At 36.4% G+C, this 24,879-nt stretch overlaps 1 protein-coding gene across 2 annotated transcripts; it reads left to right on the top strand.

Moving 5' to 3' along the window:
• The first annotated feature begins 8,466 nt into the window (after positions 1–8,466).
• Positions 8,467–16,068, top strand: Rnf11 (Ring finger protein 11). 2 transcript variants are annotated; one of them, XM_071593147.1, is made up of 3 exons: positions 8,467–9,234; positions 14,139–14,287; positions 14,582–16,068. In XM_071593147.1, the coding sequence occupies exons 1-3, from the start codon at positions 9,121–9,123 to the stop codon at positions 14,751–14,753; spliced, it is 435 nt and encodes a 144-aa protein (XP_071449248.1). In that variant the 5' UTR covers positions 8,467–9,120; the 3' UTR covers positions 14,754–16,068. The 2 variants fall into 2 exon arrangements, with proteins under 2 accessions (XP_071449248.1, XP_071449247.1); XM_071593146.1 differs by lacking the exon at positions 8,467–9,234 and adding an exon at positions 13,434–13,890.
• The last annotated feature ends 8,811 nt before the right edge of the window (positions 16,069–24,879 follow it).

Below are 24,879 nucleotides of genomic sequence, written 5' to 3'. Positions count from 1 at the left end.
AGTAGTGTTTTCAGGGAAGATTATACCCAAACTCCTCTTTTAAGCATTAATAGCCATTATTTCTCCCGTAAAACTTAATATTACTAATAATCAACGTGACAAGATTTTCAGTAGAAAAGAGGAATGAATACTTTGGAATTCATGACGCATGCAAGCAGGTTTTCTCCCAGTTAGTTGCCCCGGCCAAGCAGAATTATTATATATTGTGATTCGCACGCACGCTCTTGCAGATTCTTTTTCTCAGCCTCATCATTGAATATCATTAGTTTAGTCTACTTCTCAGGTTTTTGATTAAGACACGCACAAACCACCGCTCTATTTCAAAGCTTCGCATGGCAACCTACATAATTAATACTTCCTCAATACCGCATACTGTCTGTCCTCAATCTATTTGTTTCCCTGGTTTCCTTGGTTGTATTTCATTTTATCACAACCTTTAACACACCATCACCAATGAAAATGCTCTACAGCCAACTTTCCTTCTGCTTTTGGATTCTTCCAACAACCATCCCTCCGAAACCTATTACGTCTAGTAGGTTCTTCGTAGTTTTCCCTTCCATAAATGTAATTTTTTTCAATTTTCTTTACACCCACGTCTTAAGCACCCTCAATAAACGCCCATCATCTAGCTTCAATGACCAGGTTTCCGTGCCGCAAAACCAAGCTCCGTATTAAATACTCCTTAATTCAAAGCCTTACTCGAAATCTCGGTCACCACCTCTCTCCTTCTTGCAAAACCTTCCTTGCTTAGAGCCAGTTCATTTTTTTCAATTGCCATTTTTTCAAATGCCAATTTCCCACTACTTTCTTATTGAATGTTAACCGATAGAAGTTAATGTATCTCTAAAACTGTGATTGGAGTCACGTTGTCTTGCAAATGCTTGGCGATTTTTCTCGTCTATTGTTAATGAAAAGGGATTAAAGGTTCATTCGATTAAATCAGGTATTGGCTATCAACTGCCGCGTGAATGTTTTATTGCCTCCTTTCTGGCTACATCAAAGGAATAAACAGAAAAATATCAACCCACGTGAGCTATCAATCCCCTTTTTAACCCCTATCTTTCCCTTATCCCTCGCCCCGTCTCTTCCCACATCACAATTAATGGCCATTGATAGCCCACATTTTTTAATCATATACACAGGCACTGAAGCATATACTTTCTCAAAGATAACATCAATTTTCTTTCGATAACCTTACCTCCAGTTAACCTGCTGGTTAGTGCATGATAACGAAATTTAATCCCAAATTTTGCTTATTTTCGTCTTTTTAGGTATTTTAAACTTACTTGACATTAAAAAACTCCGTAAAAATAGCTATGAAAATCATTATTGCAGCACAATTCCACGAATCTCAAAGTGCCCAACAGAATGACATGGGGAAGCTAATCCTTCCTAGTGACATACACGCTCCGATCAGTGACTAGTAATTATCAGGAGAGAGCAAATTTTTCGCTGGAGCCCCTACGACTCGGCGGCTAATATGCTGCTGCCACATCTCAGCTTAAAGTAGCGTAGGTAGGGTAACGTAAGGTGTATTATGCATCGACGAATTTATTTTTTTAATGTGACCGTGTATTCAATATTAGAGAAGCAAGACTACCAAAGGAGCAACAAATGACTTGACGGCAGTAAACGACGATCATCGGAATAGAGATTCAGAATAAGATTTGTGCATTGGGTTTATTCACTGAGAGTAATAGAAACTTCGGTAGACTGAGATATGAAAAGGGGCCAAATGGTGACTTTTGGGTCTTCCAGGAAAGAGGATATGAGTGAGGATGGAAGTGGTTTTGGGGTAAGGATGAAGATCTGGTAACTGGAATATTCTCTAGACAGAATAAGACAAGGAAGCTGAGGAAGAGACAACGGCATGGCGTAGAGACTGCTGACCGTTAAATGGAATTGGAAAACACAAGAGGTTATTGACCGTTTCAAAATTAGATAACTGTAGATTTTGCACATGTGTTCCTTTTCTTGTAGAAGGCGTTATTACACAGTCTCTAAAATCTGAATTTATACGATTAATGCATGATACGAATTCATTGAAGAAAATGTAACATCATTACAATTTATAAGATAGAATCACGCGAAGGGAACGGAAAACATGGTGAAATGCGCGTTAGGCCACATTTCGACGATTGGACATGAAAAAATGATGCGTCCTAGCTTACGAAAATTTCACCGGAAATAAAGGAGGCTCTGGAAATGCTGAATCTGCTTGCATGATACAAAAAGATCAATACGTTCGAAAATCTTCTTGATGCATGTGAGCCCTTAAGTGATTTAATTTTGTCGTGCAATTTCGAATACTCGTAATAGGATATTTTTCCAATATATTAATAGAAATTAAATAAATTAAATTGGATGAAATTTTTTAAATGCATTTTTTTCGAATTTTGTTAGACTTCCGTATCAAGATAAAAATCACTACCCTTCCAGTTGGGAAGGGGGGAGCATATAGGAGAATTTAACTGCGAATGACAAGTCCTTGTATATTTGTCATGAATATAGATGCCGACAGTCATATGAAAAGAGTACACGTGCCCGAGTAATTGTGTATTATTTTTGATTGCCCTATGTATTAGGGAAAGACTCTACGATATGAGTTTAACACGGGGATCGAGATGGTGCGGTTGCTATCGTACTGTCTTCCCACCCAGAGGGCCCGGGTTAAAACCCCGGCGGTATAGAATATTTTTCAGTGATATTTCGATCCCTACTTGAGGTGCTCTGTGGAGGGCACATCGAGTCAGTATACCGTCCGTCGGATGGGACGTGCGACCCCTTAACGCCTTTCGTAAAGAGTAGGCTAATGCCGACGCCGGGTTTCTCTCCACTCTTCATCCTTTCCTGTCCATTCCTAATGGTTCAAATGATCTCAGCTGTCGGTCGCCTCCCCTAAATACTACTACTACGAGTTTAACACTGCTCGTCGGAGTAACTTCCCACTTCCCTTCCTCGAGTAGTCGAGTAAAAAAGAGTTCACTCCTGCGGATCCCTTTGTCACATCGACTAATCGACTGCCTTTGCACAAAATTGAATTGATCTACATGTGTAGCAACTGATGGCTTTGTATCCCCTCGCCTCCTTGAATGGAGCTTACTAAGATTTTGAAATTAACACGGAAACTTAGCGCGCCGCATTTCTGATCCCCAAAATTTACACCCACCCTCGACCTGCATCTGCATGATGGATGCAATCTGATCTACGCGATGCCCCAAATGCGATTCCGCTCGGTTATCTTTAATAGGCACAAAACGTTGCCCTTAAATTAATTTTCATTTTTGGGAATAGGTAGAGGTCGCAGGGGGGTACTCGCAGGTACTGACAGCATGGAGGGTAGGAGACTAACTTGTCATGCTCCTTTCCCCATGAATTCCTTTAACAACGAGCGAGAAATGTACGGGTGCGTTGTCATGATGGAGCAAACAGTCTTTGTTCTTCAGAAACTCGGGCTTTTGCGCTCAACCTTTTCCCTCTATCTCTTCAGAATCGCACAATTAACTCCTTTGCTCGTTCCGGGCAACAATCTAAGTCTTCCAAAAACGTCCCGAAATGTCTGCCTTTTGTCTCCCCTAATCGCTTTCGTGATTATTTCCGGCGTTGTCCATGTTGACGAAGGACCCGACCTATCCTCCAAAGACTCCTGGAATTCCTTGAAACACTTGAACTACTAAAATGTTATTTCTTGAATCAAGGAAGACCATTATTGTGGTTCTCTTCAAAAGCCTCCGGCATGCGGTGGGTTTTAGCCACAGTTTTCTAGAGCTTGAAACACGTCAAATTTGATGTAAAGACGTTGCTCCATAGTGTCAGCTGTTTGGAAATTCGCGAAAGTACGAGAACATGTTGCAACAGAAACATCAATAAGATACAATAAAATGGACGTACGATGACGAAAGTCCCAAAACTTTATCGGGACAGTGACAGACAAAGCATGCAAAAATATCGCTATTCCTGTCAACATTTTCCGAATATGTTAGCTAAAATCTCGTTAGTGCAAGAAGTTAAATCTCCGACAGGAGGTAATAGTATACTCGATATACTTGGCCACTTGAACACAAAAATTATTATGCATGTAAATGTGAATGGAACTGAGAGAATATTGACCTGAAAGCTATATTAGTACACTGGAAAACTAAGTATTCCATGAAAACTATTTATTCAATGCTTGGAAATTAATTGGGCCTATGGAGAAGATAAACCTCGAACTGCAAGCATTCAGGCAGGAAATACACAGCACTGACGCAGAGAAAACTTGAAAAGTAGTAGTAGTAAAAGTTGTAGTAAAAGCTGAACCAACGAACTTAGTCATTCTTCAGGTCTACATGCCTCCAAGCAATCATAGGGAGGAATACGATGATAGGGTATATGATCAGTAGTAGTAGTATCAGTAGTAATAGCAGTAGTAGTAGGGTATTTGCAGAGCAGCTTAGGGGAGGCAACCGACCGCTGCTGTAATTTGCGCCTTTGGGGATGAATGAGTATGGAGGAAGGGTGGAGAGAAACCCAGCGTCGGCGTTAGCCTACCCTTAACGAAAGGGGCCATAGTTTAACGTCCCATCCGACGGACGGCGCACTCACTTAAAGTGCTCTCCACAAAGCACCTCAAGTAGGAATCGGGATATCAATGAAATATATCTACTTTCTCCAGAATTCGAACCCGGGCCCTATGGGTGGTAAGCCATTACGCTAGCCACCGCACCATCCTCTCATAACATGACATAGTACATTAAGAGAATGAGGTTACGCGTATTAATTTCGATCAGCTCTTTCCCAATCGGTCCCGCTATGGCGACGGTAGTTGAGGTAGGGGGCTTGTCTTAGACTTGCCGGCTCGTAACGTCTAGGCACTAGCGGTGAGGACCAGTGTCAGCAGAAATATGTACTAAAAATAATGCCGGTATTTAACCGCATACATACATGCACACACCCTGATTCATGCAAATTATTAAAAACTTTAACTAATTGATCCTGTATTTCTGAAGTTAGGTACGCAACAATGTAGATACAATAGATATTTACAGAAATTTTCATTAACCAGCATTTTAAATAATAATTTTTGGGAATATTAATAAGCAAATCGTTTGGAAAATTTACACATATTTAAAGAAGGCATTCGCTACAACTTCTGGTCATAAATACAAATCACTAATTTCACGGATGGTGTAATCCTTTTGAAATATTTATACTGAAAAATATATTGGTTTCGGTAATTTGTACTACTGAAGTTAGGATTAATTGTAGTATTTTTTTGGAAAACTAATTATAATTAAATACTGAACATTTCTGTTTTTAGTATGTTAATACTGAGACCACAATTGTTTGGAAAGTAATAATGAAAAATATAGGTTTATGTATTTTAATACCGAATCCTACATTTACATTTTTCAGAAATGTGTCTAAGGGTGCGATATTTATTGTACAGTTATTTAATTCTCTAAGAATTATTGCTTTTCTATATTTTTTCGTGTTGTGGCATTAAGAAATAAGAGAATAAATTTTACAACGAAAGCCAGTACGTTAGCCACAACGCCATCCCGATCCCAGTATACGATCAGTTATGGAATATAATCGCAGCTACTATAGTTTAGGAACAAGGAATGACCGCGGGGAGAAAGCAATGGAGTTCTGCAAGAGGCAGGGGTTGACAAGCACTTGGTTTGGACGCCACAAAAGCCGTAGTTATGGTAGGTATACGTACATGAAAAAGGCCCTGGGATTCTGGAAGTTATCAGTTAGACTATATTATGGTTCGGTAGAGATTTAGGAACAGCGGATTATTGGCACGGTTTCCTGGGAGCGAGCTCATCATAATTTAGTTATAATGGAGTGTAGCTTTCGATACAAAAAGATAAATGAGGGACTACGGTTTGTGTAATGAAATGTTGACGCATTAACCGGAACGACAAGAAAAGGGTATCAGCAGGACGTAGAGAGAATCATGAGTGAGGAAAGAGTAAAAGGAGTAAAAAGAAAAAATGGGAGCATACAAAAAAGTATGACGAAAGCCGCAAAGTAAATATAGGGAATGTTAACAGGAAAAGACAAGGATGCCAAGGATAACGGACGAGATGATTAGAAAGATAAGTAAGAGAAGGAAATAGAAGAATATAAACACCGATTAGGTAGGAAATATAAAGAGTTAAAAAAAACAGGCACGAAACAAATAGGATAAAAAAGCGTGCTGGAAGACGCGTTTCTAGGATATGGAGACTTACCAATCGAAGGGTGAATTTGATGCGCTGTACAGAACGGTGAAAGCTCCTTCAGGAAATAAGAATGAAGTATACGGGCAAACAATCAAAGATGAGTCAGGAAAATGATTAAAATAACCATGAAAGATTCAAGGGAGAAGGATGGAATATACAGAGTTAGAAGCCTAACAAACAAAATCAGAATTATGAGGGAAGAATTTGGTTGGAAGATTTTGGCATATCAGTATCACTTATTCCCGATTAAAAAAAAGGAAAGGGAGTCATGTGTGAGGACTACATAACAATAAGTTTTATTTCACTCGCAGCTAAGGTGGTTTTCAGAATCATCAATAAGAGCGAAAACGATCTGTTAGGGAATGGTCAGTTTGGATTCAGAAGGGGGAAAAGCACACATAATCAGGCAGTTGAGGTCACTAATTGGCAGGGACATAGAATACGATGATGATATATTTGTCTCTGTCGTAGATTTAGAAAATGCGTTTGATAGAATGCATTGGAAAATTAATGAATGCATTGTAGAAAATAGGAGAAGATTGGAGAGATACGAGGCTTACCCGCAACTTGTTCATACCTCAGACCGCTCAGGTACGAGTGGCGGATGGAGATTCCGTATGGGCAGTGAAACGATGAGTGAGGCAGGGTTGTCCATTATCACATGCGCTGTTCAACTTATATGGGGAGGAAATGATTAACGAAACATGGAACAAACTGGAAAGAGGAATGATGTCCATAAAATTAGTTACGCTAGCTGATGAGCAAGCTTAAATTTGTCAGTGAGCCAAGGGATTAAAAGTATTGCTGTGAGAATTGGAAATTCAGTGCGATAGGCATGGTGTGAAAATAAATCTAAACAAAACAAATTTTATGCGGTTTTCGAGATAGTGAAAGGCTAAGTTAAATATAAAAATCGGAGTTCGTAGACTACACCAGGTGGAATAGTTTACCAATCTCGGAAGTGTTCTGGGCCAAATGATCAAAGTATTAGGGGCATAAGAAGAAGAAATACGAGTGGAAAATACGCTTTCACAAGGAGGCGGAAATTGATGACAGGGACGTTGAATTAGGATGTTAAGAAAAATCTTGTCAAAACTTTGATATGAAGCGTGATTCTGTACGGCGCGGGAACATGAGAATTGAAGCTTGATGACAGGTTTAAATTGGAGGCTCTGGTGAGGTGGGCGAGTGGAGACGGATGGAAAAGATGAACTGGAGTTAAATGAAAACAAACGAGGAGGTGCTATGCACGGCCAGGAAGGAGAGAGATTATTGGGAGAAATACAAAGGGAGTAGGAAACATGGATGCAGGGCATTTTGTTTTGTAATGGCATGTTAAAGACTGAGGCAGAGGGGAGAACGTAAGGTAAACGAGGAAGGGGCAGGAATAAGATGGGCTTGTTGGATGGAATGAAGGAAAGTATGATATATGCGGAATGGCAGAGCAGCTTATTGTAGTGTTAGATGTCATGTTGTGTTTCGTTAGCAGAGACAATTGAATTATCATTGTATTGCTGTGTAGCCTCCATCCAAAACCTAACTAAACTGGTAAAATACCAAATAATAATAATAAGGACGGTTTCTAAAAGGATAAGGGAATTTCCCGCTGACCTGGCATATTTACATGTACGTACGTACTCGTACATGTTTCACACGAAGCTAATGGATATAGATATTAAACCCTTTAACTCTCCTCTAATTGCAAATGCTGAAATGTACATTTTCTAATGCTTTGTCCTGGGGTTAAAGTAGAGCCAAATTCCGTTTTTTTTGGCTTTGATTAACATTTTGTTTTGAAATTTTGTATGTTAGAAATATGTGAAAAACAAAAAATTAAAAAACGGAATTTAGCTCTGTCCAGGTATAGACCTGCAGGCAGAAATTATCCATCCATGCAATATTTGAAAAATATAGTCTATCTAGAGCAATGATGCCTATAATTCCAATGAAAATTAATATAGACTTCTTTGCAACATAAAGGGTGTACAACCTTGGGATATGTGTGAGTACCGAAGATAATTACACCTCAAAGTTCGCACTCATCTTGTATCAATTTTTGTTCTTTCTAAGTATGAGTACTTGTTGAAATGGTTCACCTGTTTCAACCGCAGCCTTTCCATTAATGTCTCATTGCCGAATTAAACGTCGCCATCGTAAATTTGAATAGAGGTACATCTTTTGCAATGATCATGTAGTTCTTAAACTCGCCGTACGATGACAGGAGTAGCAATTCCTTCACTGGATTTTGTGGACCCCTATGTTGAAAGTATAAGACTTATTTACGAGGAATAGCTCTGTAGTCAGTGAAATCATACTAAAATTATCTGGAAGAAAAAGTGTTATTTGCGGCAGACCCTTAGCCTGATTCGCGTCATAACCTTATAATCGAGTTTTTTTCTTGTGAGTTAAGTCAGTGCCAGAACAGACAACGCTCAGGACAACCTTGACCGAGGCATCATTCATGCGGATGTGATTTTACTCTTGGCTTCACAGGTTTGCCCGATAATGATGAGTGGAGTTGTGTTCATGCATTCTTATAAGTTGAGTTCAGTTGAAATTGTTTTACCCAGACAGTGAGTGATTCTTAAAGGTAAACAAAAAACTGCGTAATCAGGTGTTAGAATCAATGCGCATGCAACGGGAGTTTTTTCAAACTAGCCAGATTAAGAATATTTCTCCTGTTTGTATTTTTTCCATCGTCTTAAAATACGCGATGTAAATATGATCCTCATACGTAGTGGAATTAATGAAGCCACGTTAGTGAAATGTCATATAGTGGAATTTAATAGTAAACTACTGATCATTGGGGGTGTTAGCATGGGTACTATGTACAGTTTCAAGTTCCCAGGTGTTTAATGGAAGTTATTTCGTGATATTATTCACAAATCATCACAAAAACTCTGAAGAAATGGGGAACTGTTTGAAAGGTTCTACAGCTGATGATATATCTTTGCTGAGAGGTGGTGATAGTACGCGGGATTCTTCCTCTTCTGATCAGCTGGCTTCTTCTCCGCCATATCCGGTATGCTATTCAGTGCGTTTGTAAACAGTTCTCTATTTAAATGTCCTACTTTCATTTGAAAACTAATCTTGTTATTATAAGCCCTTGAACTATGTAATGTGAACGTATGAGGAATAATTTTTCAGGCTCCTCGGTTTTCAACTAAACTTGCAACACCTCAGAAGTATTTTTAAATCTACGTTATATTATTCAAAATATCTTCGTAAAATGTACTCATCGTTTGTTTATTTCGGTGAAATAAGTTTTCAAACTGTTATAACTTGCCCTAAATGCGCATCTTCGTGTTCAAAATGTCAGTAGTTTAACTTGACTTTTTGCTCTTTTTGTCATATATAGTTTTGTGCTTAAATCCTTCTGGAATGTGTAATATTTTATGAAAGCATCTTGTTCAATCGCATCGCTCTAACTGTGTTAACTATCATCGATCGAACGCTGTGAAGCTTTTACTCCTAGAATCTCTCATGTTTAATTTCCTGCGAATACGGGAGCCTGTCATCCTGTCTTAACTTCTGATTTTGCACCCTTACTGCTCATTAATTCATCTTTTAAGGAACATTTTCTGTGAGCACTCATTCCTTTCTTGTATTTCGTTGAAATCCCATTTAGATATTAAAGAGTTATATAGATTTAGATATAGTAACGGTACATATTCTTACAATACCCACAGTATTTGTCCAGGTCCTAGTAACTATATAGTGCCAAATGACGCATTCGAGATACAATTGTACGTTATTCCTGCAGCGTTTTCTCTTCTTTATTTAATACATGATTTTTGTACTATGCTACATGTACGTATTTCCACTTGTGTGTAAAATAAGTACAAACTTGCTCTTTAACCACTCCCTTCTAAAATTACAAACTTATATTTTAAACCGAAGACATGTTGGCATCCATTCACGAACTATGATCCTTATTTTATGGTTAAAAAATGTCTTTTCCATGTTTTTATCTTTTCCAAAGTGCTCAAGAAAATGCCGCATTTGTAACGTCTTGGTTATTCGTGTGGATAGTCGTGGAAATATCGTCGATATGGCATACATTAATTTTTCGTTTTTCCCTGCTCAGTACTGTCCTGTAGGGAAATTTCGAATGTGGAAGAGAGGAATGATTATTTGAATTATGGGTCTTTTTTATCAAGCCATTTCCTACTAGCCCTATCTTTAGTCATTTGGACCGGTGAAGACTGAACTGGCCGAAGATGAGGATTGCATTTCAGTTAAAGATCACCTGGCTTTGTTTATGTTCCAGACATTTGCAGTAAAATTATTACTATGTTGTTTGTATTCTTCTGTATGCGTCTATTATATTTTTTAATATTATGGCATGGTAATTACAAGAGGCCCAAAATGTGTTGCATGTAGCCATCAGTATTGTCATATTTTTATCATGGTTATTGTTAAGAGAGGGACAGAGAGATACATGATTTTTGAACTCTGATTGAATCCTTTTCTTCATGATTATAACCTAGCGTTATTTGATTCATGTTCCCTTTTGATGAAAAATTTGTTTACATGTCAAGGTAAATTGGTATTGGACGTTCGATAGATTATTTAATCGGAATGGCCCTAAGATAGTATTATTTTAATTTAGCATTAAGTGAAAAGGTTTTCACAATCCATCAACATGCATGTTATTGCCAATTTGTTTTTTAAACAAAATCAAGTAATCTTTAAAGTGCATGCATGTTGTAGTATATTTCTATAACACTTGCAGAGAATTCTAAGCTGTGGTAATAGAGAAATTTAAAACTGAAATTAAGGATTTCCCTCAGATAACTCAATGAACTCATGAGAGATTATGGTAGCGTATGAAAAAATAACTTAGGAATGAAATGTTCATGTCCCATTATAGGAGCTTATAAGAACAATGCCCAAGTGTTTGACAGGTCAGATTATAAATATCGAAAAACATTTTTACCGTATAACATTTGTTTTTCCTAGATATGAACAAATAGTGCTGCAAGGTAAAGGAATGGCATTGAATAAATATAAAGCTGCGTTGAGATGCACACATTTCTTCTGATTAAGTTAATGGTGGATGAGGTTGTGCAGGCAATTAGATGTCATTAACTGACTGTAGTGTCTGTAGTATACATGGATGTTATTCCAAAGAGCCAGAGTGACTATTTCTGGGATGTTCTTTGAATATATTTACTTTTAGAAATATACAAAAAAAACTGTGTTATCGTAAAAAATGTGCCTATAGATGTAATTAAGATGTTTTCATGCTTCCACAATTTCCAGGGGGAGGAAGGATAAGGGCAGAGCTTCCAAAGTCCTCCCCCAGTGCCTGGCTATATACTTGGGTTAAAATATGTAGTGTAGCCCTGATCATCTGTGAAAAAACTATCGACAGAATTGTGGCATATGCTATGAAAATATTGTCACCAGTGGGTATGTTTTGTATCAAATTGAATCACGTGAATGATCAATCCTCCACACAAAAGTAGTTGCATGCTATATATAATGGGCAACTCAGTAAAATTGACTTATGCATTTGTACGGCTATTCTCGCCCCTTAATTTTGGAAAGGGCAATTGCTGAATAATTGCATTCATTTTAGAATTTACCCACACTCCTGAAATATATAAATTATTTCAAATTCCTCAAGTCAGCAATTAATGCAAATATAGAACAATGCATCATTAATCACTTGTGAAAAGGCAATCGCTGCTGCACATTACGTTAATATCATTTGATTATAATGTCAACATTCACTTGTATGAGATGATTGAAACATTGTCATCATATTTCGTTGTGTGGATGACAACGCCAGTTTTTTATAATGGCTTGATACTTATTTCTCTTTTTCCGACTATGAATGCTAAATTAACTCTTGGCCGTACATTCTGTAGAATGTGAATTTCGCACGACCTGGGAACATGTATTACCCAAGTAATTAATTTACTAGTATTGAAGCTTTAGAATATGTATTAATTTTCCACGTCAAAATAAAAAAAGTTAAGTAATGCGGAAGAGAGAGGAAATTGGACCTTCTATTATCGCTTCCGTTCACCATAAAAATGCATCAATTTTCTGTCCAAATCCTTCACTTTTGCAAATTGTAAATATTGGAATGGAATTAGTGATGGGAAGGTAGCCATAATAAGATTTCAGCAGGAGGTAGAGCTTAGTTCAGAAATTAATTTTGAGTTAGTGGCATATTTATTTACAGACTCGAAGCGCCAATCCATTGCATCAAACGTTTATTTATTTCAATATTTTTTTTCTTATCGTGCCTAAACCAGTGTTGGGCAAAATGAGAAAATGGCATATTTGAAGGCCACAGAACGTTTTACCTTTATCTACCCCCCAGGTTTTATGACACTGGTATCGTATTAACACTGAATGTGATTATGGTACCTTTAACATTTAATTTTGGGGAAAGCTAATGACGGAAACATCGCATATGACGCTGTGTGAAAATGAAGGCGAAATTCTTAATGAAGATGTCTTTCGCCTTCCTATCCCAGTCAAGGCGAACGTAGTATTGTGCAGCTTTCATATTTTGTTTAATGTGGGCCACATTCTAAAATAATTCCTTCCTTTAATTTAATCACCAACTATTGCTTCACGGAAAGACTTCTCGATCGAAATATGACATTAATGATGATTACAAGTTATATATTTTCAAAATGTTCGGATTCATTCCTGACGGTGGGCTCTATCCCAATGTATCCTTGGTGAAAAATTGTAATACCTTGATGAATAACTAAAGGAAAGTCCTCTTCAACTGATGTTTTGGAAGAGTGACTTCCCTTTTAAATACAATGCATTTATTACCTGCGTGATCACTACGTTCACGTCAACCAGTTATCGTAATTAAAGTAGCCCCTCTTCAAATATTTAAAAACTGCACTAAATTGCAAATAATTGCACCGTTGAGTTGCACGGGTCTCCAAGACCCATTCGTATTTTAGCACATCATATGTGTTTAATATTCAAGTCTTTGGTGGTATGTGTCGTCGCATTCGTCGACCCAGACAAAAATATAGCGGTATGCGTAGCTGCAAATTTGAATAAAGCCATGAAAATGTGGCAAATAATTCCCTTGTTCAATGAGATTAGTAGTGATTGAGTTTAGTTCACTCTGACAACAACGCTACCCGAGTTAATTGGCTTACTCTAAGGTTGAACATATTGCTTGGTCATTGTGCTATGTATTACTTCAATTTTCATGAGATTTTAAGTACCGTGTTCAGATAAAAGAGAGCGCTAGTGTACAGCGCAGCTGTTTACTGTTGTGGCACATCAAATCGTCTGAGACTATGTCATCTTGTTGTTTTCGATAAATTGTGCTCTGAATATCACTATACAATATGCATGAAAGATATAACGTCGCCGAAAAGGCTTCGGGATATCATTCTAGGAAAATTTGCCTTTTAAATAGTCTGTGGAAAGTTGTTTTGGACACGTGAAGTTGGCTGAATTAGTGTCTTAGAAAAAACGAATCGTCATGAAAATGACAACAATCTGGTCTGAGCTTCCGTGCGGGAGCCCATCACCTAAGTTTCCTCTCGACTCGTTGACCGAATCACCTCTTGAAACTGATCCTTTTTTACATTACGAGCTTTTGAATTGTGACTTCATTATCAAACCGAACCTCATTCCTCCAAGCTCTCTGGAATCACATGGAGATTATAGAGGATATAAAATGGTAATTCATTTGTTTAGCAGTGTATTGAATAGAAAATTTCTATCTTTTTCCATGTGAATATCGGCCAAATCAAACCCTTGGATTACCAATGATCTTCTCTTAGTCGAGCCTTTGCTGTCGTATTTCGTTTTTTTTCACGTTACAATATATGGCTTGTACAATCACAATTCATTATTATATTCACTTTGCACATTCGCGCTTGTTTCATATATTTTTCTATGTTTTAACAATTGGAATTTCAATTGTAGGAAACTGCACCGGTGTATTATCCATCACCGAACGTTAGTAGAACGGCGACGCAGTTAACAGAGGAAGAACAAGTTAAAATAGCCAAACGTATTGGATTGATTCAACATCTCCCCACTGGAACTTATGACGGATGCAAAAAGAATCGAGAGTGAGTATGCGTTGTTCAGATTTGTAAATATATTCAGAATATTACATTATGCATCTTCACACGGATAATGAATGGAAGTTGTTTAGAAAAATAATTGTATATTTAGTTCGTTAGTGGTTGTAATAAGTCGCCAATATTTCATCGTAATACCCTTGCATGATGTGGTTACTTATTCGAATTTAAAATTATAATGATGGTTCCTTGTCTCATTTCAAAGCTTTACCTTCTTTCTACAAATCTTCTACTGTTAACCTTATATTATTTGTTAATAATCGTTTTACTTTCTTCTACCAGATGTGTTATATGTATGATAGAGTTCATGATTGGTGATGGCGTTCGTTACCTGCCTTGTATGCACACTTATCATGTCGATTGTATTGATGACTGGCTTATGAGAAGCTTCACCTGTCCATCGTGCATGGAACCGGTGGACGCTGCCCTACTCACCACGTACGAAACTAATTGAAATACTTCTGATAAAGCCTTGAGAGGATACTTCAAAAGTGAGGTAAATGTACTGCAGCAACCCATAGTGTTTTAACTGTTATACAAAACTTCTGAAGTGCTTCTTTGAAGACTGACTGTAGCTGTACTGTCCATGATTTTCTGTGATGAATTTATAAACCTGTAGGGTACTGAAAGTTTCTTCAAATGGTGAAATGCAGGGTACTCAGGTACAATTTAATATCCACTGTAATGATTTGACCGAAGTTTGTATGTACAAGAGTAATGATTTTTGCCTATGCCATGGTTATTATTTTCGTAATCACGAAGAGGTGTACAAGTTGTGATAATTTATTCTAGTTTCTAGTGAAAAACCTAATATATAGAGGTAAAAATGGTTTTGCAGTCATGAGAATGTCTTGTTAATTGGGAAGTGCTGTTGTGCACTTCCCATGACACACTTCTTGATATAATCTGATGGGTGCTTCATGAAGACATTCTCAAGATTTTGGCTATGCCAGGCAAAATTAATAACCTCCTCCATTTCTGCTGTATAAACAGCTACTTAAAGTAGTCCCAAGTATCCACAGAAAGTGTTTCTAATTTCATAGTTGCTAAGGCATTCATATTTGCCAAAGGGCTATATGGCATGGCTTTCTGTATCTGTGACCCCAAATACGACTGATTGAATTGGCTATTGATTGATTCTATATGTGAAATGTTCAACTGCACCCAAGTGTATATATATATATATATATATATATATATATATATATATATATATATATATGTGTGTGTGTGTGTGTGTAGATCACAGAGCATAGAACTATATTTTATGAAAATACATTTTTAGGTAATCTCATGTTGTTATGTTTTAACTACAAACAATCTTAATGGTTAGGCAGCCTTCAGCTGGCATTATAAATTATGTGAATGGAAGACCCAAAGCTGGATTGCTGGTCATGACAGCAACTGATTAATTCTAGTCTGAAGTTCAAATGGTTCAATTATGCTTGCCACATGGTATTGGCATGATTAACATGCTGTCAGTACTTCTTTAAATATGAAATCAAATGTGTTGTGAACTTATCACTGATTTTATTTTGGTTGATGAGTCTATTTGTAGTTCTCCGTAATTTAAAGGTTAGTCACTGACATTTTAAGTTATGTTTTCCAACCAAGGAGCAATTTTGTCATATGTATATTAGAGGCATAAACAATGTTTGCTTGTGCATGTGGAAGGTATATGATTGGCTGTTTCTGTCTTATATTGTCAGTGAAGGAATATATTGTAGTTAATTTAATTAATTCCTTAATAAAGTGTGTATTTTAATTTATGTTTTTGGCTACTCCAATGTTTCACATCTCAACATTTTAAATATTACTAAGTGACTTGTGAAGTTGTCTTTAAGTAATTGTTTTATTTTCATGGCAATTATCATAAAGTTTCATGTTGAATTCATTGTGCTGACTGGTGAGATGCCATCAAATATGTACAATATTTAAATGTCTCACAAGCTATTGAAGGACTTGCAGCTTTTCCTTCACTGGCAAGATCTTGTGATATTTTTAAGTATTAAATGAGTGAAAACTATTTAAAAGTTTTCTTGTTTATGGAGATGTTTGTGGTGAAAGGAGCTCTCATCAATTTTCCTCGGTTAATGATTATGTTATGTTCAATGTTATGTTGAAAATAACGAATTGTGCTGCATATTACATCATTCACCTGACTCTTTTAAGTGCCAAATCTTATATATATCAAAATATACCACATGTGACAGTGCGTAGTGTTTGCTAATCTGACAAACATTTTGTGGCTTAATATTTCCTTAGGTCAAATTGTTTGTACAGTGAAATATCTTGAAACCTGGCATTCAAAATACCTAAACTCCTTGTAAGAATGGGCACATATTTTTTGAAACAATGATTAATAGCAAAATATTATGAAAGTCTGGTGCTTCAGTTGTTATGCTTCATCCTCATGAGAGGTATTCTACAGTGATAGCATTGAAAGTGCAAAATAGTGCAGTATATGTTATGTACTGTGTAATTTCCAATGTGGCTGTAACAAAGGAGGAAGTATGTGGTAGTATCATACAGTGGTGCATAGGATATAGTGTGAAATGCAATGATTCACTGAGGAGAGCAGTGGTTCATTGCTGAGGCAAAAATGGAAAATGGTTTTCTTGTTGAGGGTGTTCCTGAAGAGTTTACTTAAATAATATGGGCAGTGATCCGCATGGATGGAACGGCATTGTGCAATCTCTGATCAAAGACAACTTACGCAGTGTATTTTTTAATCATGCAATAATCAACTCTTTATAAATGAATGGTGGGATTGCTTCAGGAAAAGGTAGGAAACTTCTAAAGTATTAGCAATGAAATTCCTAAATATATGAGATATTTTTAAGTGCATCAAGGGTGGGAACAATTACTAAAAATTCTTACTTCGATTAAAATACCAAGGTGCAATCAGTTGAAGGTGTGAAAAGGGAACTCGGAAGTTAATATGTCGAAAGGGATGTTGATTAATCCTAAAATGCTATATTTCAGGGTGAAAGTTCATTGTTGTTCCCTTCATATTTGGAAACACTCAAAGCAGATGTAGTCAGCAAACACCACAAATATAATTATTGACATTTAGATTAATTCCCTAAGACCCAGATTTCATATTGTTTGGTGATATTTCTAATAAGCATTTATGTACTTGGCTGCAATGAAATTCTTATCAGCATGTCCATTGATTACCCTGGAACCATTTTGCTTTTTCAGTTGATGCCATCTTTCCTTTGAAGTCACCCAAATTCATTTGCAACTCTTTACTTTTATTTACTAATTTTTTTAAATCCTGCTGCACTAGAATTAAAGATTGGGATTTTGTTTATTCTACAATGTATTGATAGATTTTTGCCTGACTTAATTTAAAACTACACATTCTGAAAATTGCATCTCTGCTTGCGTAGTATCATGCAATGGGAATTTAGATCATGCATAGGTTTTTTGTCTTAGTAATGCAAATAGATCATTGAAGATAGTATCATTAAAAATTCATTTTTATAAAGTCTTTTTACTGTCTTAAGAAATCATGATAACCAAAGAAAAATTTACTTTTACTTCGAAAATGTGAATAACTTTTTGTTTTGTATCTCATTTGAATATAAAGCTTTATTATCTTTAAGAAACTTTCCACTGTGTTCTAGTCTAACAATGGTTTATTTTCACACATCAATTCCATATTGGTGTAAGTTGTGTGTCTTATGGTGGTCTTTTCTCTGGGCAGTTTGTATTTTTCAATGGCATCTTTTCCCTCCCTTCTTTTGTTCTTCACTTGGTGCCTTAGAAGGGTATTCTCCAACAGATAGTGCATAGTAAACGTGTGTCTCTCTTGTATGTGATATTCTCCAGCTCGTGCATGCATGCATATATATAATAGAAGCCACTCAATCATCACTTTTTATCTCCTCCATCCATCATTGATACCTACCATTTTTTTATATGAAATTTTTGACTAAATTCTGCACTTTTTGCTCACCGGACTATCAGTACTAGTCATTTTTAAGCTACAGCAGTCTCCCTTTGAAATTTCTGATCAAATTGTATTGCTGTTCAGTAGCTCATGTTTATCATGCCTCCTGTCCTTTCCATGTAAGACTTCTTGAAGAGGTTCACTGAATTTTTACACTTCATATTCTTCCTGTAGTATTCATCTTGTGCTGTCTCTTATAAATTCATTAAACAATTCAATGCATTACTTTATACCAGTCCCAGCACCTATGGTTGCAGGATGAGCAATTTTAGTAAAACCAGTGCATTTCTGAGCAAGGAATAGTGATACAGGTAGATGGTAGACAGTATTTTTTATTGCATGATGTCTACTTTAATTCAAATCTTTTAAGCCACAAAAGGGGCATGAAATGTCTACTGGACACTTCCATAATGATCTCCTTATTCCCCAGTACTCTACTGTAATGCAGTGAGTGAAGTCACTAAACTATTGGAATCTTACATTCCTCTTTTTTTTTAGTTCATAATTCTAGTTAATTAATACAAGCCTTGCTTCTTTTTATACCTTCCTTCTCCACATTCTCACTTGGCAGCCAAAGTTCTGGCCTATACATGTTCAAAAGTGGTTTCATTTATGTAGGTAGTCACCTACCAATTCTCATCAGTGCTCATGTACAATGGTATAGTTTGATTGCCGGCTCCCTTTGTACTCTGCCAGAGTTCTCCAGCTTCTCATCCTCTTTAACATTTCACCCTGAAGAGAGATTATTGTGGTCTATCTGCATAAAAAGTAGGTTGTATTAAATTTTCTCCCAGTCATACATTGAAATCATGTCCATTTTCAGGTTCTTCTGCCAAAACAGTATATGTAAACTTGTCTTTTGACATTCAGACAGTATGTTCAGTTATAGACTATCATGCTTTCTTATATGTTCCCAATCACTTTCTTGTGGGCATGGTAGTCCAGTGGGTAGGGAGCTAGGATACTGACCCAAGTGCCCAGGTTCAACTACAGGTGATGCCCCTGGGAACCTTAAGTGGTCCCAAGCCTTGTGTTTTTTGGGTGCCAGCTCTTCTTGGGTAACCACAGGAGAAATAATCCTATTGTGTGTTTTTCACATGCTGATGGGCTCAGTTTTAGGCAAGCTCTGCTCTCGCCTATCAAACCAATCTTCAGGTTAATTACTGTGGTTTGATAATCACTTTTTAATCTTAATTCCAGGTTCATGGTCACCAAAATGGTTCTATATTCCTCTTTCATTCCTTCTCATTACTATTAATTCACTTTATATTACCTATAGCCCATCCTACCCCACCCATCTTCATAAAAAAGTCTTCTTACACATCTTAAGTGCAGGTACTTAAGGATACCAGTCAGCATAAGTATTGTGCAAGGCTTAAGTTATTTCAGTTTTCCTGATTAAGGGTATGGAGAAGCTCTTGCTTTGGCATGTTCGTTCCTGATAGACTTTAGGAAGTCTATCAGGGGAATCCAGAGTTTAATATTCTATCTGATTGATGATTTACTGAACTTAAAAGTGCTATTGTTGTAATTCCTAACTAAGGATGGAATTAAGTGATTTTTAATTAATTTATAGAAAGTAGCGGAAAGGGAAATTATGAATTGATAAAATGGCAATACATATTATATTTGTGTATATAATTCATGGTTCTCATAAATGTACAGTAAATTCATGGATTTTCTGTAAATTTCAAGTAAATTCTTGGTTTTTTTTATATTTTGTAGAAATTATTTATTATTAAATGCTAGTGTTCTGGCTGCCACATGATTCTAATTCTTGATTATAAAGTGATGGAATTTTTGTTGACGTTAAAATTTGTTATGAGACTAATATCATACATAATTTTCAGTTATAAATATACAACTTTAATTTGTTGGATACAAATTTTAGGTCGCCAATTGGCAAGTGTTAGATCCTGGCTAGCACATGACCTCTCAGGCTGTGTCAGTCTCATTCCCAACAAGTCTTTAGCTCTTTGCATTATATTCTCTTGGTACAAATGAGCATATTACTTCCCTTGAAGATACCAGTTCATATTTATTTCAATGCAGTGCACATTTACATCGGAGAGAACATTCTGCCTACTTGCAATAATAAATTAGCAATAATGTCATTATGCAACTAATAGCAATAAAAGCTGACCTTTCTGTAAATTAATGTTAATTCTTTTTTACCCTGCAATACTATTATGTGTATTGCCAGGCAACAATAGAATCAATGTGTAATGTTAGAGTATAATTTACAAAATGAGGTTTATTGAATTGATTTGGCTTTAAATGTGCCAATTTCCTCTTCGAGCACATTTGTACAGTTAATTTAGTTCCATACTCTGTAAAAAACAATAATTTGACTACCCCTTCAACCTGTGCTTCTACAATTCGGCATGTGCATATCAGCAGAGTTACCTCATATTTGACACTACTTAACATTCTTGTTGCTGTGACTATCACAATGCTTCAGCATGAGATGTGGTAAAATCCTCGATCCACCCTTGTTGGGAAATGACCTGTTAAGTGTCACTGTAATTATGGGCTTGTCAGCTCGTAATACACTACAATACCTTGTGTCTCATTATTTGCTAAATTCTTTATCCCATCAGCTTATACTTGCTACAGTCTTCTGTTTTCATGGCGGTATCCTTAGAAACCCTATTAAGCTATCGGCTAATGTTTCTGAGCGATACTTGGGGGCCTTATCTATCTTGTTCTCACACAGTAATATGTAGAACCATTTCTAATATGTACAGGGAGGAATTACCCACAGGAAAGATGCTCAAGGTCAGTCCTAACTCCCTGTACTAATTATTTCAGTCCTGTATTGTCCTTTGAGTAAATATTGGTATGATGAGGGATTTGGGGCTATCCTGACCAATGTTGTCTTCACTGGGTCAGGTATTCTGATGCTAATGTTTTGATGGCTGTGTCTATAGAGAAAATATAGACAATGGAAGGCTTATATTTTATAGTCCGCTTCAAACCAACCAAAAAATAATTAATGATAAATTACATTTTTTATCATTTTGGGAGGTATTATCTGATGTCCTTGGATTTTTCAGTGGTCTTGTTTTGTAGTACTTGAGTAATTCAATTGAGGAAAGTGAGTCAAGATCATACAACTAGAAAGGTTCTCAGTGCATTAATGTCGTTCTTACATTCCACTCTGGGTTTGATGCACTGAGCTATTGTATCTCATTCCAAGGATCTGAGGTGGCCTGTGTCAGTAATGAATTGATTTTTAAGTTCTCCATGGGGTCCGTTCACAGTGTTTAGGCAATCAAGAAAGGCCCATGCTAAATGTTGGATTCAAACACACAACTTTGAGTAGGAAGATAAAAACAATGCTTTTACCTCATTCTTGCTCTTCTTTCTTGAAAAAAGGTACATTATTAGGTCTCCCTTTATTCCAAGAATTTAATCTGCACCTTCTGAGGCATTGGAGTGGTGCACAACTCAATAAAGGGTCAAGGAGTAATATTAGCTAAGATTTTGCAGCAGAGCCATCAGAAAAGATTCTAGAGATACCATGTTAGTCTTCCATGGCAGTGTTAGGGTCCTCCATAATTATTAGTTTTAGCAGTAATTGTGTTTTCAAGGCACTTAAACAGCTAATGTCGTATCACACACTAAACTCTGTAGAAAATACCAAGTCCAAATGCCTATCCGCTAAGTGGGTTTCTAAATGTGATCTTTGTCTTGGCCAGTAAATTACCCCATTTAACTGGTTGACACTACAAACATTTTTTCCATCTTAATCGCTCAAATAATGAGAAGGTTAATGTCATGAATTGATAGCCTGGATCTCATCAAACTTATTGTATATGATAATCAAAAACATGAATGTAATAGACACGATTACACAATGTTAGTTACTCTTCTGATGCGAGTTAATTGACTCAATGGGTCACATTCTGGGATTAACAAAGGACTTTTTTTGCTGTGTATTGGCTTTTGTGGAAACCTAAAGAATAGCTAGAAACAGTAGTCATGATACCTTTGAGATATGGCTGGAAACTCTTTCTACAAATGTTCCCAGCTTGATGCATTAGTAGCAAAGCTCTGTGGTAGTAGTAATAAATTAAACCCTCTGAAAATGCTGTAGACATTTAAATGCAAGGCCGACCTCTAACTTTTATAAATTATTGTTCATTTATGCTGTATACCTGCCCTCTTGTTATCAGCATAACTCATTGCTGTGCTCACTTAACCTCTCCCCTGCAATGTTATAACCCACTCAACCTGTGTACATTTTGCTATTTCCCCAATTGATGCAGATGCTTAGAAACCTGGGTTGTGGAGTTTTTATTTTTGTACTTGCGGTTTGTAAAAGTTATTCAAATAAACATTTGTTAAAATGGATCGCCACGACAATGATGAAAAGAGTTATTTTTAATCAAATTATTTTTTTATCACATTACTTGTGCCAGAAGCAGCTCGAGAGGTATGCTGCTGCCTCCATTTTTACCTTATCCCTTGTATAAAACCTTAGTGTATTTGTGCAGTGAACTAGAGGAGTGTTGCTCTCTCCTGGTAAACATCAAGATACAAAGGTTTAATATCTGAAAAGTCCATCCGTTCATCTACCAGGCAATTCAGAACACTGCTTGTACCATAAACTTTCTTCTGGGATTGCTCCACTTTCTGCTTGTCCCGAACAACTATATACATAAGAAAAGCAAATTTGGGAGCACATGCAGGTGATATATGAGGAGTGGGAACAGCCACTGTCCATACCGAAGCTACCACAGCTTTTATCATCCATAGTGACCATAGGACGAATAGTATTGTAAAAGCAGTCAGGTAATAAAATAAATGCACTTCAAACGATTAGTCACCTTGAAGTGGGGAAAGACAGAACTATTTTAATGGGAGTGACAATGTGGAAAGTAATATATATTGTTTACTGTTATATGTACCTAATTTATATCCTACTCCTGTTTACATAATTAGCTTCTTTTCAAGCATAGTCATTGTTTTGCTCATTAAATTTGTGATTTCTTTATATCTTTTGTTTTGTGATTTTCATCAATGAAAGTTGTTTTTCAGTGAAGATGATGTGAGTGTAACAAAGCTGAATGAAGATTTAGGCTTCGCCAAGTCCTTCCATTTCATTGTTATTATGTCAGTGTATAATGTATCAACAAATTCTATTATATCTGCTATAATCTTAACTGCAATTGAAATTTTTGCACTATATACATTAAATAATTTTTCTCATTCACAATTGGTTTTAAATAATGCAAAAGGAAATGATTGTGGAACATCAAAGATGTAAAGAGAGATTCTTATTATTGGGGCATTACCCAAGTCTTCAGAATTAAGCTGTGCCCATTTATAACTTCATATTAGCATAATTCTTTATAAATATTCTATGTGCAGTACTTATATTTTATTCCTATTTTACAGTGAAATAAAGTTGGTTAATATTCAGGCAAATTGGGGCGAAACATGTCAGCTGATCTAGAGCATGGCAAAAATGCACATCTTATGAGAAAAGGTTGATTCACTGTAGGATCATTACTGCATGCAAGTGCTGCATTTATCAATCAGACAATATGAAGTCATAATATCGCACCTGTAAGGTGTTTTCACCTTCCCTGTAGTGATAGAGTGATAATTACTCTCTACCTATGTCCATTAAAATCTTGATATTTCACCACCGTGTTTCTGCTAAATATTGTCCCATCTGACGATGGAAATGTTTTGTTGAAACCAAGTTGTGAGTTAAAAAGATTTTGGAGGTATGGATTCAGAAATTTTTATTCGATATTTTTAATTTCCACTAATTGATGGCCAAATCTCACTATGTGGCACCTATGTGAGGGAAGATTGTGTTTTAAAATAGATTAAAATTAGGACAATCTATCAGGACATTCAGTAACATACAGTGAAAGTGTATCAATTATTTTTCCCTAAATTCATTTTTATTGAATGTTTTGGGTGTGGCATTAATATTTTTCATAATAGTGATCATTACTAAACAATAAATATTTTGGGAATGTTGTGTGAAGTGCTACCTCAAGGCTCAGTATTACTTAAGGTTTATATTTACTTCAAGGATACCAGAGGTAAAAGAGTAAATTACACATTTGCTATGTCGTTATCTGTTTCACAATTCATAAAAGGAATGGCCTTTATTTTACCAAATGTAATTAATAGATCTAACTATATTTCGTACAGAATGTTAACATTGTTCTATATTTACATCATACTTCTCTAGCATAGCAATTCCATTTCCTCTAATGCCAATAATATTCTTTCCTCTACCCCTGCCATTATCTGTCTCACAGCCACAGGAAGTTGTCCTCCATTAGCATGTAATTTTTTTTAAGGAGGCTTCTTTGAAGCTGTACCGTGTTCCCCTCCCTCGTGCTTCTTCAATTACTAGAGATCTTACTGTTGTCAATGGTATATTATCCTAGTCTAAAATTGTTTTCCTTAATATGCCTACAGACCTTAGTTTTGTTCTTGTTTATCTTGAGGTTTTGCATATTTATCCCTTTCTACATGCAGGCTAGTATTTATGACAGGTCTCTTAGCATTCCTGGTTGGCACAGAATACTCATCCTCTCTGAATGTATCCAATTGTTGCCTATTATCTTGCGATGGGTCTCATTGATTTTCC

This window comes from Hetaerina americana, unplaced genomic scaffold (genome assembly GCF_022747635.1).
Source record: "Hetaerina americana unplaced genomic scaffold, ioHetAmer1.1.p SCAF_51, whole genome shotgun sequence".
Classification (NCBI taxonomy): domain Eukaryota; kingdom Metazoa; phylum Arthropoda; class Insecta; order Odonata; family Calopterygidae; genus Hetaerina; species Hetaerina americana.
Note: the sequence above shows the minus strand (reverse complement) of the source record. Positions and strands in the feature narration are given on the sequence as shown.

Bases quoted from the DNA above. Each gene is read 5' to 3' on its own strand.
- Rnf11 (XM_071593146.1), top strand. From the start codon at position 13,690: ATGAAAATGACAACAATCTGGTCTGAGCTTCCGTGCGGGAGCCCATCA. The intron at 13,891-14,138 runs GTAATTCATTTG...TTTCAATTGTAG, and splicing joins ATTATAGAGGATATAAAATG to GAAACTGCACCGGTGTATTA. The intron at 14,288-14,581 runs GTGAGTATGCGT...TTCTTCTACCAG, and splicing joins GGATGCAAAAAGAATCGAGA to ATGTGTTATATGTATGATAG.